Source organism: Dendropsophus ebraccatus, chromosome 2, assembly GCF_027789765.1.
Source record: "Dendropsophus ebraccatus isolate aDenEbr1 chromosome 2, aDenEbr1.pat, whole genome shotgun sequence".
NCBI lineage: Eukaryota > Metazoa > Chordata > Amphibia > Anura > Hylidae > Dendropsophus > Dendropsophus ebraccatus.
Window position 1 is genome coordinate 109385231 of NC_091455.1, and position 20454 is coordinate 109405684.

Consider the following 20454-nt stretch of genomic DNA (forward strand, 5'->3'; position numbering starts at 1 on the left):
TTATTGAACTTTGGATGTGGCTCAATTGAAAAGTCCATTGAGTTCAATAGTAAAAACGGAGAAAGAACAGTGGAAAAAGGAAAACTGTGTATGAACTACTAATAAAAAATGTCCACTGTTTGCAAATGATGTCCAAAAATAATGATTATGTTCATTATTTTGACGTCCGCGGCAAAAACCTCCATTATTCAATACACTGTGTGCATTAGACGTCCGTCTTCCCATTGACTTCAATGCATTGCCATTGCAGTCAGTTAAATTGCGGGGAAAAACGACCGTTATTTTAAATATGAAAATCATCTGCCTTTTCTCTATTTTTGACGTTGTGTGAACATAACCTATGACTGGATCATTACCTGGTTTAGGAAGGATTGGTATTGTAATACAACAATTAAAAAAACAAACAAACAAACAAAAAACACTCTGGTACCTAACTCTCTGCAGAAGCATATAGCAATACTTACCTATCCATCCCAGTTTTGAAGCTACCAAAAATCCATTTGTTTTTTTTTTTTTTTTCGTTCTGTATTGTGTTTCTGTACTTCCTGGTTGAGCAGTTGTACACAGTACTACAGGTTCAAGAGTGCAATGCTTTCCCTCAGCTGTTCATCAAAGTCCCCCATTCTGCCCATTTCCCACCCAAATCTGTTGCAGAACATCTAGGCTGTGTTCACACATTGCAGTTTCATTGTGCTACTGAATTATTTGCAGTACTTTATCATTTCATTGTGTTCCCACCCACACAGCACAGTTATCTCTACCTGTAACGCTGATATAGTAAAGCACTATTTTAATTTAATTTTTTTTCCATCTCCACGCACATATTATGATCAAGCATCTTTTATCTTTGAAGATGAGCCCCACAATAATGACTTTAGCCGATATTATCTTGCATGGGATATACTGTGTATGCCTTGTTTTCTGTTCGGGTGGGATTGGCAGTGCCATCTCTGATCCTCTCTGACGTTTAGAATAATTTAATTGTGTTACTTCATTTTTGTGAACACACTGCAGTACTGCAATGATACTCCAGCATGTGTGAACATAGCCCTAATTTCACTGCAGAGTTTTGCACAATCAGTGAAGTTGCAGCAGCTGCTTCTGGCTGGTCAGAGATGGTGAATCACTTAGGGGATTGGGGGATCCAGCCAAGCATCCGGTGATATCACACCCTGCCCCCTGTCTGCATCATCAGCCTGTGCCTAGCAAACACACAATGTGAGACCGAGGCATGGAAATTTTGTCTCCTAAGGTGGGAGAGCCGAGGGAGCAGGAGACAATGTGGATTGGCTCAAAGGCCAGTTTTCTTCACTTCCTGGATTTCAATCAGCTACCAGTGTGGCAGAACCACACAGATATGGTATTACATTATATAGACACATCTATATAACTTTTAATGTACGCTTGATAGAAAACAAGTTTTCCTTATGTGGAGTTCCCCTTTAATGTGATGTGGCCTAGAGTATCTGTGCTCTCTTTTCTTTTTTGCCTCTCCTTTTTCCTCCCCACCCACCTCATCAATAGGAACACCCCTGGCAGTATTGATTGTCTAAACAGTGTACATGTGCCGTGTTGGATCGTTAAGGCACATGTGCACTGAGTAGACAAGTGATGAATTAAAAAAAAATCTGGCATGGGTTGTTCGAAATGAAAGGAGGGAGGGAAGGAAGGAAGGAAGAAAGAAAGAAAGGAGAGATGTCGCAGGCCTAGGGAACAAACACTCTAGGCTACGCCACACTGATTCAGCGGCAGATTAAACAATAATTTTTTACTCTAACCAAGTTATTGAGTTAAATTGTTACGGTGAAAACTTTAGCCCATGATCACGCATTGTACATCAGTACATCAGTGCTTTAATCATTACAACTGTAAATAATTATCATGATAGACGTTGTGTGAACAAAGCCTCAATGTGCTTACTAAATATTGATTCTTATCTTTAAGTGGTTGGACAGCATGAAGATCTATTTATAGATTGTAAAGTAAATTTAACACAGACAGTATATTGTAGGAAATGATTAAAGATGCGCGAACCGTCTGACTTTTGTTCCTGATGCCTGCGATCACAGGTGCATACTTGCGATCCCGGGAATATTTGGCCAGGATATTCCAGGGAATGGATCCATTCCCTGGAATATCCCGGGCACATATTCACGGGATCGCAACTATGCACCCGGGATCGCAGGCATCACGATCGAGCAAACTGCTTTCAGACCAAAAGTCCAAAAGGTTCGCTCATCTTTAGAAATGATAACTTTTTGATAAATTTAGTTAAAAAAGACTTCCTATTCTTTGTTTCTGTTGATTATGTTTCAGTTGCCTTGCTAAGACTTTTCCAGATATGCTATTGTGTAAATAAAAATTTAGTTGAAGCGACGATGTGATGCCATATCAAAAGAGCTTGCAATACATAAGTGTAGTTAGACGTTGTGGTTTATGAGTGGGTAATAAAAAAAAAATAAAAAAAAAAATATATATATATATACATATTATCTTTAATTTTGACATATTAGAATGATGCCTCATATATTGTTTTTTATTGTCATCTATGTTTTTGGTTCAGTATTTAACAATAACCCTTTCATGACTGTGGGTCATTGATGTCTCAATGCCGAGGTTGTTTTTGGACTTCAGCTTATGGATTCATAATGATCCCATAAGCTGAAGCCCCTTGCTCTGTCCCCTCTCCTCTGTCCCCTGCTACTGTTAGAAGCCTGTATCAGTGGCAGGGGAGAGAGGAAAAAGGGCAGAGCTCACAGCCGTGCACCATCCAGCCTTACCTCACTCCTGTTTCCTGTATTTTTGTTAATAAAAGCAAAACTGGAAGTTTTCTCAATATGATTTGTCAACCCCAAGCAAGGTTTTGCAAGTCCTGCTTCACAGGATTCGTTTTGCTTATCTCTTCATCTCTCATGATCATGATTGTAATTCGCAATTGTGAGTAGAACGAGACGGACACATTTCCCTGCTATGTTTTAGAAGTGGGAACATATCCTTAGCCATAGAAAATCTTTGCCTATCTATACAGAAAAATCAATTCTTAATTATGATGTATGTACAGAGAAAAACAAGATGTCATTACTGTCTATTCTATGCTGGCACCTCCACATAACTGTTAGGAATTCTGTCACTGGCTGTCTTCACACATTTTTTTTCTCTCCCTTTTTAAAAAGAAAAAATGATAACCTTCATTTTCAGTTAAAAATGGCATCCATCATTTCACTGTTTAGCCACCCATCATTTCACTGTTTAGCCACCCATCAGTGCATTGGATGTGTCTTTAACCTCTTAAGGACATAGGACGTATGCGTACGTCATATGTCCTCACTTGCACTTCAAAGCGGGGCCGCGCGGCGGCCCCGCTTTGAAGTGCCGCGATCCCGGGTGCCGTGAGTAGCCCGGGACCGCTGCTATTAGCGGGCACGGTCTGATCGCCGTGCCCGCTAATTAGCTAATCGGAGGCAGCTGTCAAAGTTGACAGCTGCCTCCGTTTACCGGAGGCAACGTTTCCCTGGTGTCTAGTGGGGGAGATCGCTCCTCCGGGACCCCCTAGGGGGGCTTCTAGTATATGTGTAAAAAAAAAAAAAAAAAAAAAAGTGTTGTTAATAGTAAAAAGCCCCCTCCCCTAATAAAAGTCTGAATCACCCCCCTTTTCCCAGGTTTTAAATAAAAGTAAACAAATAAATAAATAAATAAACATGTTTGCTATCGCCGCGTGCGTAATCGCCCGAACTATTAATTAATCACATTCCTGATCTCGTACGGTAAACGACGTCAGCGCAAAAAAATCCCAAAGTGCAAAATTGCGCATTTTTGGTCGCATCAAATCCAGAAAAAATGTAATATAAAGCGATCAAAAAGTCGTATATGCGCAATCAAGGTACCGATAGAAAGATCACATCATGGCGCAAAAAATGACACCTCGCACAGCCCCATAGACCAAAGGATAAAAGTGCTATAAGCCTGGGAATGGAGCGATTTTAAGGAACGTATATTGGTTAACAACGGTTTGAATTTTTTACAGGCCATCAGATACAATATAAGTTATACATGTTATATATCGTTTTAATCGTAACGACTTGAGGAACATGCATAACAAGTCAGTTTTACCCCAGGGCGAATGGCGTAAAAACACATTTCCCCCAAATAAAAGAAATGCGTTTTTTTTTTCAATTTCACCACACTTTGAATTTTTTTCTGGTTTCGCAGTGTACTTTATGCAAAAATTCAGCCTGTAATTGCAAAGTACAATTAGTGACGCAAAAAATAAGGGGTCATGTGGGTTTCTAGGTGGAAAAATGCAAGTGCTATGACCTTTTAAACACAAGGAGGAAAAACCGAAAACGTAAAAACGAAAATGGGCCATGTCCTTAGGGTTAATTGAAAAGTCCATTGAAATTAATAGCAAAAAAACAGTTAAAGGCTATCTTCATACAACATTTTTTCAGCTCTTTTTAAAATGGCATGCGTTATTTTGAGTCTAAAATAACGGACGTTTTTTAGCAGCCTGCCTCTCCTTAGTGCAATGACTGATGTTTGCACATTATTTTAGTTTGGGATTACTGATTGCCCTTTTGGTGTGTCTTAATTTAAAAGTCCATTGAATTTAATAGTAAAAACGGAAAAAAAATTGTAACAAAAGAAGAACTGTGTGTGAACAACTAATAAAAAACGTCCGCTGTTTGCAAAAGGCGTCTAAAAATAATGTTCATGTTCATTATTTTGACGCCCGCGGCAAAGACGTCTGTTTTCCAATGCATGGTGTGCATTGGACGTCTGTCTTCCCATTGACTCCAATGCATTGCCATTGCAGTCAGTTAAATCGCGGCAAAAACAGACGTTATTTTAAATATGAAAATCGGCCGCCTTTTCTCTATTTTTGACATTGTGTGAACATAGCCAAAAGGCAAATGCCTTTTCTCTTTCTTTTTTTTCATTGTGTGAACATTGCCACTAGTTGTTTGATAGTAGACGATTCCTTCATTTTCAAGATGGCTTATTGTGGGTAAATATTGTATGGAAATATGCTCCAGAACCTACTACTAATTATTTTTCCCAGAAGAATGCTCTTAAAATACTGCAATACTGCAATAGTTAAAATTTACTGCGTTTAGAATTTGGTGTATAGACATTGAATAGTTTATATTTTATGTTATATAATATATGCACCTTGTGGGTGATTGCAGATATAATTGTATTTTTGATTGGTATTAATACTCATCTTTTTGGAGTTAAATGAGAACAGAAAGATTTGGAAAGTTTTTTGAGGATTAGACTTTGTGTTGTACTGTATTTTGAGGTGTTATTTAATACAAGAGAATGGCTATAATCACACAACGTTTTTTTGAGCTCAGTTCAAAATGACGTCCGTTATTTTGAGTCTAAAATAACGGACGTCATTTAGCTGTCTGGCCTCCTTTTAGTTTAATGATAGCTGTTCGTACATTATTTTAGTTTAGGGTTACTAGTTGTCCTTTGGGTGTGGCTCAATTGAAAAGTCCATTGAATTTAAAGGGGAACTCCGGATAAGAAAAACTTGTTTTCTACTAAAAGTACATTAAAAGTTATAAAGATGTGTCTATACAATGTATTACCGTATCTGTGCGGTTCTGCCACACTGGTAGCTGATAGAAATCAAGGAAGTAAAGAAAAATGGCCTCTGTGCCAATTCACATTGTCTCCTGCTCCCACTGCTCTCCCCCCTTAGGAGACGAATATACCATGCCTCTGTCTCACATTATCTCCTGCTCCCACTGCTCTCCCCCCTTAGGAGACAAATATACCATGCCTCTGTCTCACATTATGTGTGTTTGCTCAGCACAGGCTGATGATGTGGATAGGGGGCAGGGCGTGATGTCACAGGAGGCAGGGCTGGATCCTCCAATCCCCTGAGTGATCCACCATCTCTGAATGGCCAGAAACAGCTGCTGCACAAATTTTACTGATTGTGATGGGTGGGGGACTGTGATGATCAGCTGAGGGAAAGCATTGCATTCTGGGAACTGCTCAACCAGGAAGGACAGAAACACAATACAGAACAAAAAACTCCCAAACAAATGGATTTTGGTAGTTTCAAAACTGGGATAGACAGGTAAGTAATGCGTTATGCTTCTGAAGTTTCATTTTTTTTAACCTCTACCTGGAGTTCCTCTTTAAGGCTGGGTTCACACACAGTATATTTCAGGCAGTATTTGGTCCTCATGTCAGGTCCTCATAGCAACCAAAACCAGGAGTAGATTAAAAACACAGAAAGGCTCTGTTCACACAACGTTGAGATTAAGTGGATCCATGCAGTGCAGCCATATAACGATAAATAACTGCCCTTATTTCACTACAACAGCCATTGTTTTAAGATAACAGCTAATATTTGCCATTAAATGACGGCCATCCACTCAATTACAACATTATGTGAACAGAGCCTTTCTGTGCTTTTAATCCACTCCTGGTTTTGGTTGCTATAAGGACCTGCCATGAGAACTAAATACTGCCTGAAATATACTGTGTGTGAACCCAGCCTAATAGTGAAAATGGAAAAGTCAGTTAAATCATGGCAAAAAAACTGATGTTTTTTTAAATATCAAAATCGGGCGCCTTGTTTTTTTTATTTTGATGTTGTGTGAACATAGCCAATAGAGTGCTTATTTGCAATATGAGTTCATCTGAAATAGTTTTTGGTCCTGGGAGGGAGGTGGGTATATTTTTTTTTTATTACCATAGGAGCTTATGCAGTACAAGCATATGCATGTTAAAGTCTTCTGTCAGAGTCAGGAATACTTATGTACATTGCATGACTCATCGGAAGAATATGAGAGGAGATGGGAGTTACAGTAAGTATTTTACCACACATTGACTAAAGTCCTCTGTAAGTATGATAAAAGATGCTGGTTCCAAATCTGTAATTTATAGCTTTCTTATTCTTTGTATTTTACCATTTTAAGCCTACAAAATGGGCATCTTGATGCATAGAGAGGACTACTTAACTCAGGAATATAATGGAGAGGACTAGTTAGACTCCTTCATTTGTGGGCTTCTTGCAAAGGAATGCAAGAACATAGAAAGATAAAAATTACAGATATAGAATTGATATATAATCTATTGATCATTTAAGTTTAGCAGTGACAGAGTACCTTTAAGTATTTGTTATCAGATCTAAATAAAGAAATAGAAACTAGTGACAAACAATATAACAATATTCATTTTCATGAAATATCAACAGGTCAAATTTATTTTTATTAAACAAACTAATGCCAAAGAGCAAGTTGGCCATCTTCTTTGTGCAATCTATGGATTCAGTTTTTTTATGGTGCTTGTATGATAATCTTTTTACATTTGATAGGAAATTTTATTCAAATAATTTGCTATTATAATTATATTTATAAATTGTTAGACCATCTTAAGTATTTATTAATTTTAGTTCTCCAGATGACAACTTTCTTTCTTTAATTCTTTTATATTGGTTTTAAAATTCAACATAAAATTCTTAATTACAACTTTGTACAAGAATAAAATTTTAATTTAGAAGTTATTTCTTTGTTTAATACCATGTTCAAATTTATTTACGGAATCCTTTAATGTTTGTACAGAAACAATAGAGCTACTGTATGTGTATTGTAGTTTAGTGTTATAGCGTGCCCTGTTAACAGATTACTTTTATGAGCTAAGAGAAATTTAACTTTGAAAAATATTTGAAATGCAGCCAATTCATATTTTTTTTACATTTTCTTAGTGAGACTTCATTACTGCTTCCATTAGTGACATAAATGTGACCTAAAATATGTTAGAAGCTTTACCTTTATCATTAACCTATAAATTATGTTATGTTGATGAATTCCATTTGTACCTTTGAATTGTAGATACATACCATCTCAGTGTCTCTGAGTCCTCTCCTACTGGAACAGTTGTTGGTCATATAAAAGCTATAGATGCAGATATTGGCAGAAATGCAGAAGTAAGATACAGAATAATGGATGGAGATGAAATGAATATGTTTGATATAACAACAGAAAAGGTGACACAAGAAGGTGTTGTAACCATAAGAAAGGTATGTTTTTATCCTATTTTAAAATGCTCTAACAGGGTTGTCTATGAAGAATAAAATGTGTCTCTATGAACTAGTTTAACCCTTTGAGGACCAAGCCCAAAATGACCCAGTGAACTGTGCAAATTTTCATTTTATTTTTTTCCTTCCCTTCCCTTCTAAGAGCTCTTGCACTTTTAGTTTTCTATCTACAGGGCCATGTGGGGGCTTGTTTTTTACAGGAATAGTTGTACTTTGTAATAGCGTCTTTTATTCTACCATAACATGTATGATGGAACCTCAAAATTATTATTTATGAAGATATAAATTGCTGAAATCGTAAAAAAGAATGCAAAATAATAACGCAGCCCAAATACAACCATATGCAGGTTTAGGCTGCGTTCACACTACGTATATTTCAGTCAGTATATGTATATTTCAGTCAATATATTTCAGTCAGTATTGCAAACAAAACCAGGAGTGGAATAAAAACACAGAAAGGCTCTGTTCACACAATGTTGAAATTGAGTGGATGGCCGCCATATAATGGCAAATATTTGCTGTTATTTTAGAACAACGGCTGTTATATTGAAATAATGGCAGTTATTTACTGTTATATGGCGGCCATCCACTCAATTTCAACATTGTGTGAACAGATCCTTTCTGTGTTTTTAATCCACTCCTGGTTTTGGTTGCAATACTGACTGAAATATACTGACTGAAATATACATAGTGTGAACGCAGCCTTAGGCTATGTTCACACTATGTATCTGTGCGGCTGTATTGCGGGCGGTAAATCATTGGCCGTATTTTTCCGGTTCATGCATACGCAGGAAAGTAGACGATATACGGCTGCAGAGTGCACACTATGTATGAGCCTACGGCCCGATCGTAAACGGACCCGTAAAAAATTAACAAGACCATTGTTTGCGGCTGGAACTGTGCAAATTCACGGCCGTGGATTGACAGGTGGTCCGTACGGAGTACTTCAAAAATAGCCGGCAATAATGCCGAATGCCGATGCCTCTAATAGGTAATATATTAAATTAATAAAACACATTTTCTTTGTAATAAAGTCCCTTTCTTTGTTCAATAACTTAATTCTAACGAATCCATCATTGTGCAATTAAATATACTGTTAAAATAAATATATATATATATATATAAATAAATGTATATTTATATATATATATATTTATTTTTGGTCAGTATATTTAATTGCACAATGATGATTCGTTAGAGTTAAATTATTGAACAACGAAACTGATTTTATTACAACGAAAATGTGTTTATTAATTAAATATTAATTAGTACAGGAAGCTCCATTAAGCCGTTAATTCATATTCCTGGTAAATAGAGCATTCTGTACTAATCATCACTTTACTTTAATTAAAACATCAAATGTTTCTTCTAATTATGTTATTGCAATAGCATTATTAGAAGAAACATTTTGAATTATATGTGCGCTCAGCTGATTGGCTGATCGGCTGAGCGCACATATAAAGAGCCGGTCCGCAGTACAGTGACTTCATTGTGCTGCGGAACAGCGAAGAGGACACATCGGGGTGAGTATACAGCTCTCCTCACCCCCTCCCCAGCACTGCACCCATCCCAGTAAGGAAGGGGGGTCACTTAACCCCTTCCTTGCTGGGATGGGTGCAGTCTGACATTAGTCTAGCCCCCAAGGGGTTAAGGGGGATGCAATACATCCTCCCTTAACCCCTTGGGGTCCAGACTGTAAGCAGCGATCTGTAAAGATGCTGCATACTGTAAGGTGCACAACACCGCTCACAATGATGGGTGTTGTGCTCCTGTTTGTGTGTTTCTCCCTTTTTGTTTTTCAGATATCGGTATCCTGTGGATTACGTCGGATTCGGTGGACTACGTCGATGACCAGCGATTGGTGTTTTTTTTTTTTTTATAAAATGGTCAATGAGGGGTGTGGGGGTGTTTTTATTTGAATTAAAAAAATGTTTCACTTGTGTGTTGTCTTTATTTCTTTACTTTATAGACTTAGTAGTGGAATCCGTCTAATAGACGGAATCCATTACTAAGTCGGGGCCTAGTGTTAGCCGGGATAAAATGGCTAACACTAACCCCCCATTATTACCCCAGTACCCAATGCCACCAGGGGTACTGGGAAGAGCCGGGTGCCAGTGGTCCCGGAGCGTCAAAATTGGCGCTCCTGGACTGGGCGGCAGCAGCTGGGGAGGGCCTAAACCAATGGTTCTTCCCACCCTGGTGTTACCAGGCTGCTGTCGCTTGGTTTTTCAACCCGGCTGGTTATAAAAATAGGGGGGACCCTATGCGTTTTTTTTTTTAATTATCTATTTATTTAAAAAAAAAAACCGCATAGGGTCCCCCCCTATTTTTATAACCAGCCGGGTTAAAAAACAAGCAACAGCAGCCTGGTAACACCAGGGTGGGAAGAGCCATTGGTTTAGGCCCTCCCCAGCCTAAATCTTACCAGCCTGCTGCCGCCCCAGTCCGGGAGCGCCAATTTTGACGCTGCGGGACCACTGGCATCCGGCTCTTCCCAGTACCCCTGGTGGCATTGGGGGGTTAGTGTTAGCCATTTTATACCGGCTAACACTAGGCCCCGACTTAGTAATGGATTCCGTCTATTAGTTGGTTTCCACTACTAAGTCTAAAAAAGTAAAGAAATAAAGACAAGACACAAGTGGAAAAAAAAAATATTCAAATAAAAACACCCCCACACCCCTCATTGACTATTTTATAAAAAAAAAAACACCAAACAACCGATGGTTATCGACGTAGTCCACCGAATCCGACATAATCCACAGGATACCGATATCTGAAAAACAAAAAGGGAGAAACACACAAACAGGAGCACAACACCCATCATTGTGAGCGGTGTTGTGCACCTTACAGTATGCAGCATCTTTACAGATCGCTGCTTACAGTCTGGCCCCCAAGGGATTAAGGGAGGATGTATTGCATCCCCCTTAACCCCTTGGGGGCCAGACTAATGTCAGACTGCACCCATCCCAGCAAGGAAGGAGTTAAGTGAACCCCCTTCCTTGCTGGGATGGGTGCAGTGCTGGGGAGGGGGTGGGGAGAGCTGTATACTCACCCCGATGTTGCCTCTTCGCTGGTCCGCAGCACAATGAAGTCACTGTGCTGCGGACCCGCTAATTATATGTGCGCTCAGCCGATCAGCCAATCAGCTGAGCGCACATATAATTCAAAATGTTTCTTCTAATAATGCTATTGTGATAACATAATTAGAAGAAACATTTGATGTTTTAATTAAAGAAAAGTGATGATTAGTACAGAATGCTCTATTGCCGGCAATATGAATTAACCTCTTAATGGAGCTTCCTGTACTAATTAATATTTAATTAATAAACACATTTTCTTTGTAATAAAATCAGTTTCGTTGTTCAATAATTTAATTTAAACGAATCCATCATTGTGCAATTAAATATACTGTCAAAAAATAAATATATATATAAATATACATTTATTTTTATATATATATTTTAACAGTATATTTAATAGCAAAATGATGGATTTGTTTAAATTTAATTATTGAACAACGAACGAGATTTTATTACAATGAAAATGTGTTTTATTAATTAAATATATTAACCATGAGAGGCATCGGCATTACTGCAGAGGATCGCAAACCCCTGTAATAGCGATTCATGTAAACTGTTTCCCTGCTTTCCCAGATGCATTCCAGAGGTGTTTGCATCACTTTCTAAAGATTTTGTTATTTTTAGTTGTACCAGATTTCCAAGTAAATGACCGTATGTTTTCAGCCGCATGTCTATTTTTTCCCCCGCCCGTAGTTTCAGCCGCACATTTTCAGCCGCATAAAAAATACAGCCGCACAGATACATAGTGTGAACATAGCCTTAAACATATCTTCTAACGTTATATATTTTTTCTTATTAACTTTTTTTTTTTTTTTTTGCACTGCTGAACTTGGATAAAGTGGCTGCTGAACTTGGATAAAGCCCTAAGACTATGTGGAAATCATGGATATAGTCATTGGCTGTATCCATGTTTTCCAGACAACCTTAGAGCTTTATCCAAGTTCAGCAGCCCCAGCTAATCAAATACCGAACGTTCGGGTTCGGATCGACTCGAACCCGAACCCAGTTCGCTCATCTCTATATACAATATGTTTATTTATTTTTATATGTTTTATTTATATAATGGGAAAGGGGGGATTTGGGGTACTTATAAAAACATTTTTACTTTTTATTTACACATTTTAAGTCCCCCTTTTAAGTTCATAGCAAAGGACATACCAATACACCCAGGGTCGTCTGGGGACAGGCACCCAAGGTGTACTGGTACGTCCTTGGTCTTCTAGGGGTTAAATAGAAAATTGCGTAGCTACAGTTTATGTGGTTTTTAATGATAAATAACATACATTTGGAAAACATGGTTATTGCATTGTTTAACCCTTAAACTTTTTAACAGACAAGGTATTTTTTTTAGAAACATCAACGCTTAGTATTCATAAGGGTGACATCAGGTCCACTGTTCCCACAGTGGTTTCCTAAAGTGACAAAACTGTGATCAATTCCAATCAAAATCTAACCTTTATTTGTACTTTGGTAAAATTTTACGGTATATAAGCCATATCATAGCAAGATTCCTGCCCTCATAAGGGCAATCCCTCAATTAAACATATTGGGCTCCATGATATGATGACCCTAATACACTAGAGGGGCTGAAGATATTAGATAAATAGTAGATTATTTATACAACAGATGCAGTGCAGTTGGCAAACATGTTCACCATTTGTATACTATACAATGTAAGCCATCCCACCACTGATAATTGCCTGGCAATCTAAAAAGTCCAACATTTGACATATGTGACAAATAAACTATTTTCACAGTTCATCTGAGAGATAACATTTAGTAACTGCCTAACATTTTGTATATTAACTACAATTGTACTATAACACAGAGTTCCATAATTAGCCAACATAGATAAAGTTGACACATTAGATAGAATTGATGTAAAATATGCAGAAACCAATAGGATCTTAATGTATGAAGAAGCTATCTGTAATCTATAAACTAGTGCACACATTAGACATTTGTGCACCATATATTATCGATTCATCTTTTGCATATGACATCAGTCCCAGGGTAAGGGGAGGTTTCACTGATAATAGATTTTATTGTCATGCAATTTTGAAAGTCATTTGGGGTCACATACCCTCCTATGTAGATACCATTCACAACTGCCCATCATTTCACATATTTTTGGATTATTGTTGTTTTTGTACTTGAGGTTAAATTGTGAACCCTCGTGAACAGGGTCCTCTTTCCAAATGTATTAGTCGTCCATTTACCTTTACCTAATGTGATTTTGATCTTGTAATGTTCCTGTCGTGTAAGGGCTTGTTTTTTACAGGAATAGTTGTACTTTGTAATGGTGTCTTTCACTTTACCATAACATGTATGACGGAATTCCAAATATATTATTTATGAATTGGTGAAATCGTAAATAAGAATGCAATATGGTAACTTTTGGGGGGTTCCTGTGTCAACTTAATGCACTATATGGTACAAGCGACATGGTAACATTATTCTATAGGTCAGTCTGAACACAACCATATGCAGATTTACACAGATTCTCTAGTGTTATATATATTTTTTTCTTAATGAAATCCTTTTTTTTGGGCAATTAATTATTATTAAAATGGGACTATTGTGACGCTTATAACAGTTTTATTTTTTTACCTACGGGGCTGTATGGGGTGTCATTTTTTCCACCATGATCTCTAGTTTTTATTAATATCATATTTGTGAAGATCGGACTTTTTGATCACTTTTTATTTTTTTTTTAAATATAATGTAACATCAAATCATTAATCAGCACACTTTTTTCCCTCTTTTCGTGTACGTTGTTCGCCGCTCGCAATGACGCTTGTTATATTTTAATAGATCAGACAATTATGCACGCTACGATATATTATATGTTTATTTATTTATTTTTATATGTTTTATTTATATAATGGGAAAGGGGGAAGAGTTAAACTTTTATTTGGGGAAGGGGCTTTTACTTTCATTTGTTTGTTTATTCACACTCATCACTGCTATGTCATAGGCATAGCATTGATCAGTGTGATAGGCGATCTGCTCATTGAGCAGATCGCCGATCGGACCCCACGGAGGCAGGTGAGAGACCTCCGGTGGTCTGTTTGAATGATCGGGTGACTGCGGGGGTGCCAATCGGTAAGTGACAGGGGACTTCCACTGTCACTTACACTTAAACGCCGTGGTCGCGTTTAAGGAGTTAATGGCACGCTGCAATACGATCACTGCAGCCTGTCATTAACGGTGAGGTGCCGGCTGCTCCGGCCCCCACTTTCTATGAAGCGCGCTCCGCTCAATTTCAACATTGTGTGAACATAGTCTTTCTGTGTTTTCAATACACTCCTGGTTTTGGTTGCCATGAGGACCTGACATGAGGACCAAATACTGCCTGAAATATACTGTGTGTGAACCCAGCCTAAACAAGGTAAGATTTTAATTGGGATTTAATTTTCAGTTTAGTTAATGTTATTCCCAATAAGAGTATGATTCATTATATTCTTGTTTTAACAGATAGGGGAACAGAGATTTAAATTGCCTACAGTGATAGCCTATGTTCCCACAACGTCAAAAACATCAGTTTTTGCTGCGATTTAACTGACTGCAGTGGCAATGCATTGACGTCAATGGGAAGACGGAAGTCCAATGCACACAGTGTATTGAATAACAGACATGTATACATCAGACGTCAAAATAATGATCATGATCATTATTTTAGGATGTCTTTTGCAAACAGCGGACATTTTTTTATTAGTTTTTTACACAGTTTTTCTTTTGTCACCGTTCTTTCTCCGTTTTTACCATTAAATTCAAAGGACAATTCAATTAAGCCACATCCAAAGGCCAATTAGTAATCCCAAACTAAAATAATGTACAAATACTAGTCATTGCACTAAGGGCAATGGCGTCCGTTATTTTAGACTCAAAATAATGGATGTAGTTTTAAACGGAGCTGAAAAAATGTTGTGTGAACATAGCCATAATTAGTTCATGTGGCATGACTTTCTTAGAACAAGAGAATTTTGAATATAAAGAAACGTAAATTTTTCAAGTTTTTGCCCAAATGTGTTATTTTTTACAAAAAACTACTGAGTGTATCAACCAAAATATACCACAAACGTAAAGAGGAATATGTCAAACTGGAGACAACAGTAGGGGGATAGTGACCATGATTTATAGCGCTGGATAACCCCTTTAATGCCAAAACAGGCTGAAGAGGCAAGGGGTTAAAAAGAAATGGACTGACCTGAACTGCCTTGACTACATGTTTTCCATTAAGCTTCAACTCACTACCCGTAGGCACCCTGATGGTAGTTTAGATTTATTATTATAGTAATAATCATAGGTATGAATCAGTCTGGATTGTGTTAGTGTTTTTTGGTATGTTTACGATCACTAACCCTTCGCTCCCCTCTTTCCCTTCTTCTCCTTTCATAACCCCCTCCGTTCCCTTTACTCATCCTTAAAACTCCAATCTATATGCTGTCATAATCTGGAATGTCGTAATCTGCAGTATAGGATTCCCCAGTGGGGAAACATTTTACATTCTCTAGAGCCAGACAACCCCTTTATCATAACTTGTAGGTGACTTGCAAGCTAACTTGTTAAAAATGGCAATGGCATTATATTCTAATGAACCTTGTGCTTGATCACCTTTATAAACTGTTAAATTGAAATAAATGAGATTTCATTGAATATCTTCTATCAAGGTGACCATGACCATTAATTAAGTGAACACTTACAATAATGGCATTCCATTACCTTGTTAATGTGATTACATTGGGCAGTTTGTTTTAACAGTGACTTTTTTAAGTAATAAAAGAAAAACAGTTTATCCTGTATTTTGTGCTAAATGCTCTTTGAATAATAAACATGATTACATTTGAGATAATGCATTTTAGAATACTTCCAAAATTATCAGACTGAATTTCATGGAAATTAGCACTATCTTTGCAACAGTGAACAGCATGAAACAGAATACAATGTAACAAAAGCAAACTGTCATTCTAATGAGGAGGCAACAATAAATTATCACAAAGAATTTTCAGTGCCTAATTTAACACCTCAGAGAGAAGTCAACAACAGCAAGAGAACATCGAGTCCCACAGGTTCTGCTTTTAAACACAGATTTGAAAATTTATGAGCAATGAATTCCCAAACCAGAAAAAAATAGACTAAAAATTCATTAAAAAGGTGAAGATGAATCACAAGAGACAAACTATACATAAAGAACTATACATCATAAAGTTATTTAAAAAAAGACAATGTGAAATAGAATATACCTTTTTTTTTTTTTTTTTTTAGATAAAAGGGATGTGATGAATAGGGACAGGGCTGTCCATATTCATTGCAACCAAATTGTCACGTACACACTTACCAGCACATGACGGGGATGCCACTGCAAGGGGTTAATCTATTTCCACTCACTCAATCTTGCACTCACCTACCACTCAGGTGGCAATTGAGCATAAATCACACCCCAACACAGTCCCAGCACCTCAACAAAGACGCTGCCACCACCTTTCAAATTAAGTGTGAAAGGACACTGTCAACCCACAACAGAACTAGCTGTCACTCACAGGGTTAAAACACTACATCCAAAGGCTATGGATTCTTAGAGCATACAAGGACCAAACTTATTAAAGTTTTAAGCTTCAATAGACAAAAGGTACAGTGCTTACAAAAAAGGTAAATAAGATGACATACATACATGCAATAACAGTATAAAATAAAGGGAGAAATAAGCAGGAACTATCTAAGACTTACAATAGTCGTTGCCTTGCCAGGGGGTAGGGGAAATCATGGATCGCAGCTCAGTCAGACTTACCCCCTCCACTGCCCCCAAGTTTTGCTGTTGCCACCCTATTTTATACAGTCAAAATCCAGCTTAGATTTCATGGCGGCCCATCAGGTGATTAGGATAATGAGTTGTCCCTAATTGGCTGATTAGGTGATAATGGGGAAGGACCAGGGACACCTCATTGCATATGTCCTTTAATTGAACCATTGTCCTATGGTTGGGGGGTGTTGTGCTTCAGTGGGTCTATCAAATCTTTGAAGTAGGTAAGAACTCCAGGTTTCCTGAGACCCTCAATAAACCAGGCCTGGTGTTTCCTGACCAGAGACCCTCAATAAACTGCCCAGAGTTTATGATGTTTGGACAAGCTAAAGTATAGTGAGTGGAATACACATAACAGTCTGTAGTGTTTCACTTTCATAACCACGTATAATATAACTACACACTCATGAATAGGGACAGGGCTGTCCATATTCATCACACCTCCCCCTTTTAAGAGATGGCAAGGGAAGATCAATTCACAGATAATCTCCCGGACATCTCCATGCTCCTTTTCTCTAAAGGGACAACCCATTAGCAGGGGGAAGCACACACTTTTTAACTAAGTCACAGGATTATGAGTGGAGGTCAACCGACCTCTCACACAGACATCACGTATATCATAACCACTGGTGGCCACAATCACAGAATTCACATAACAATAGTACAATATATGTCCACTAATCTTAAGCCAGTCCTCTTTCTTCCCAGAATCCAGAAGCTTCTCATAAAGAGGTCTCATCCTGGCCACCCGCAAACTGTTGATATCTGGAGTGTCAGTTTTGATGTTGAGGAGCCTGTCATCTTTGACTCCTCTCGCAATTAGAGCGACAACCAGTCCATTGTCAACGGACTCCCATGATCCAGGTCGATCCACTAAACTTCTGCCATCTTGCAATACATCTGGGTAGTCCATATTAACAAGGGCTCCAACTATTCCCTCCATTTCCACAGTTTCTTCCACACAGTTCCTAGTCTTTGTATCTGGGGACCCTTTAGTAATATCATTGGGCTCAAGGCTGCATTTAGCTTTATTAACACTGTCCATGCCTTCCTCAGTTGGCATATGGACAACAGCCTTCTCTGTAGGAGGTCCATCCTGTATGGCAACACAAGAAAAATCTTCAGCCCTGGCATCACAGGGTCCTTTACATATATTACAGTCTCCCACATAAGTATTTGCCTTATCACTGGGAGATTCCAGGCCAATGGATCGCAGCTCAGTCAGACTGACCCCCTCCACTGCCACCAAGTTTTGCTGGTGCCACCCTAGTTTATACAGTCAAAATCCAGCTTAGATTTCATGGCCGCCCATTAGGTGATTAGGATAATGAGTTTTCCCTAATTGGCTGATTAGGTGATAATGGGGAAGGACCAGGGACACCTCATTGCATATGTCCTTTAATTGAACCATTGTTCTATGGTTGGGGGGGTGTTGTGCTTGAGTGGGTCTATCCATTCTTTGAAGTAGATAAAAACTCCAGGTTTCCTTAGACCCTCAATAAACCAGGCCTGGTGTTTCCTGACCAGAGACCCTCAATAAACTGCCCAGAGTTTTTGATGTTTGGACAAGCTAAAGTATAGTAAGTGGAATACACATAACAGTCTGTAGTGTTTCACTTTCATAACCACATATAATATAACTACAAACTCATGAATAGGGACAGGGCTGTCCATATTCATCACAAGGGAGTTTTGTGTTATTTCTGAAATGGCAATGCAATGGTGTAAGGCTAGGTGAGGGTTAGGCTCACAACAACATTTCACAACATTCACAACATTTTTTCAGCTCAGTTTAAAATGACATCCGTTATTTTGAGTCTAAAATAAAGGACGTTATTTAGCAGCCTGGCCTCCCCTTAGTGCAATGACTGGTGTTTGCTTATTATTCTACTTTGGGATTACTAATTGAACTTTGGATGTGGCTTAATTGAAAAGTCCATTAAATGTAATAGTAAAGACAGAGAAAGAATGGTGGAAAAAGGAAAACTGTGTGAACAACTAATAAAAAACATCCGCTGTTTGCAAAAGACGTCAGAAAATAATGATCATGTTCATTATTTTGACGTCCACAGCAAAAACGTCCGTTATTCAATACACTGTGTGCATTGGACGTACGTCTTCCCATTGACTTCAATGCATTGCCATTGCAATCAGTTAAATTGCGGCAAAAACTGACATTTTTTAACCTCTTAGGGACACATGACGTACCCGTATGTCATATGTCCCCAAGAGGTGTTCAGATCGGGGCGTGGCGACCCCGCTCTGAACCGCCGCGATCTCCGGTGCCGCGGCTATTAGCGGGCACGGTCCGATCGCCGTGCCCACTAATCAGGTAATCGGAGGCAGCTGTCAAAGTTGACAGCTGCATCTGATTACCATATGCAGCCGTTCCCTGGTTTCTAGTGGCGGAGATTGCTCCTCCGGGACGTTGTCCCGGAGGAGCAATCTCTGTGTCTATAACCTGCTGGGGTCTCCGCCAAAATGGCGCTGACCCCGGCTCGGCACTTTGTTGTTTTCGGCTGCAGCAGCCAAAAGCAATCAAGTGCCGATCTCATCGATCTATATACAGCATAGATCAATGGGAGATCAGAGTGCATATACTAGAAGTCCCCCATGTGGTATCGCCGCGTGCATAATCGCCCAAACTATTATTAATCACATTCCTAATCTTGCACGGTAAATGGCGTAAGCGCAAAAAAAATTCCAAAGTGCAAAATTGCGCATTTTTGGATGCATCAAATCTAGAAAAAAATGTAATAAAAAGTGATCAAAAAGTCATATATGCGCAATCAAGGTACCGATCGAAAGAACACATCATGGCGCAAAAAATGACGATTTTAAGGAACATATATTTGTTAACAAGGGTTTGAATTTTTTACAAGCCATCAGATAAAAGAAAAGTTATACATGTTGTATATCGTTGTAATTGTAATGACTTGAGGAACATGCATAACAAGTCAGTTTTACCCCAGGGTGAATGGTGTAATAACAAATACTCCCCAAGTAAAAGAAATGCATTTTTTTTTTTCAATTTCACCCCACAATGAATTTTTTCCTGGTTTCGCAGTGTACTTTATACAAAAATTCAGCCTGTCATTGCAAAGTACAATTAGTGATGCAAAAAATAAGGGCTCATGTGGGTTTCTAGGTGGAATAATGCAAGTGCTATGGCTTTTTAAACACAAGAAGGAAAAAACAAAAACGAAAAAACGAAAATTGGCCCGTCCTTAAGGGGTTAAAAAATGAATTGGACCCTTTTTCAATATTTTGGACGTTGAGTGAACATAGCCTTACTGGGCCCTATACCTTATATATTGGGTGTCAAAGGGGCTTGGCCACTTGGCCTCGGCCAGATTATATAGGTACATCCTGAAATCAATATTTAATTCAGGTGAAAAAAAGTTTAGCTACAACTGGCATAAGGATGGAAAGAAGGAACAAAAGAAAGAACATTGAAAGGAAAAATATTGTGTAGAAAACAGCTTAAAGCTGGTATTATATTGTTTACATCT

At 38.3% G+C, this 20454-nt stretch overlaps 1 protein-coding gene across 1 annotated transcript in view; it reads left to right on the forward strand.

The window, feature by feature from the left end:
* LOC138784618 (cadherin-10) overlaps positions 1-20454 on the forward strand; it is a 123618-nt gene that overhangs the window by 10526 nt on the left and 92638 nt on the right. The window contains exon 2 of the mRNA XM_069960241.1: positions 7854-8041. Within this exon, the coding sequence (XP_069816342.1) occupies positions 7854-8041 (188 nt within the window). The remainder of the gene's footprint in view (positions 1-7853; positions 8042-20454) is intronic.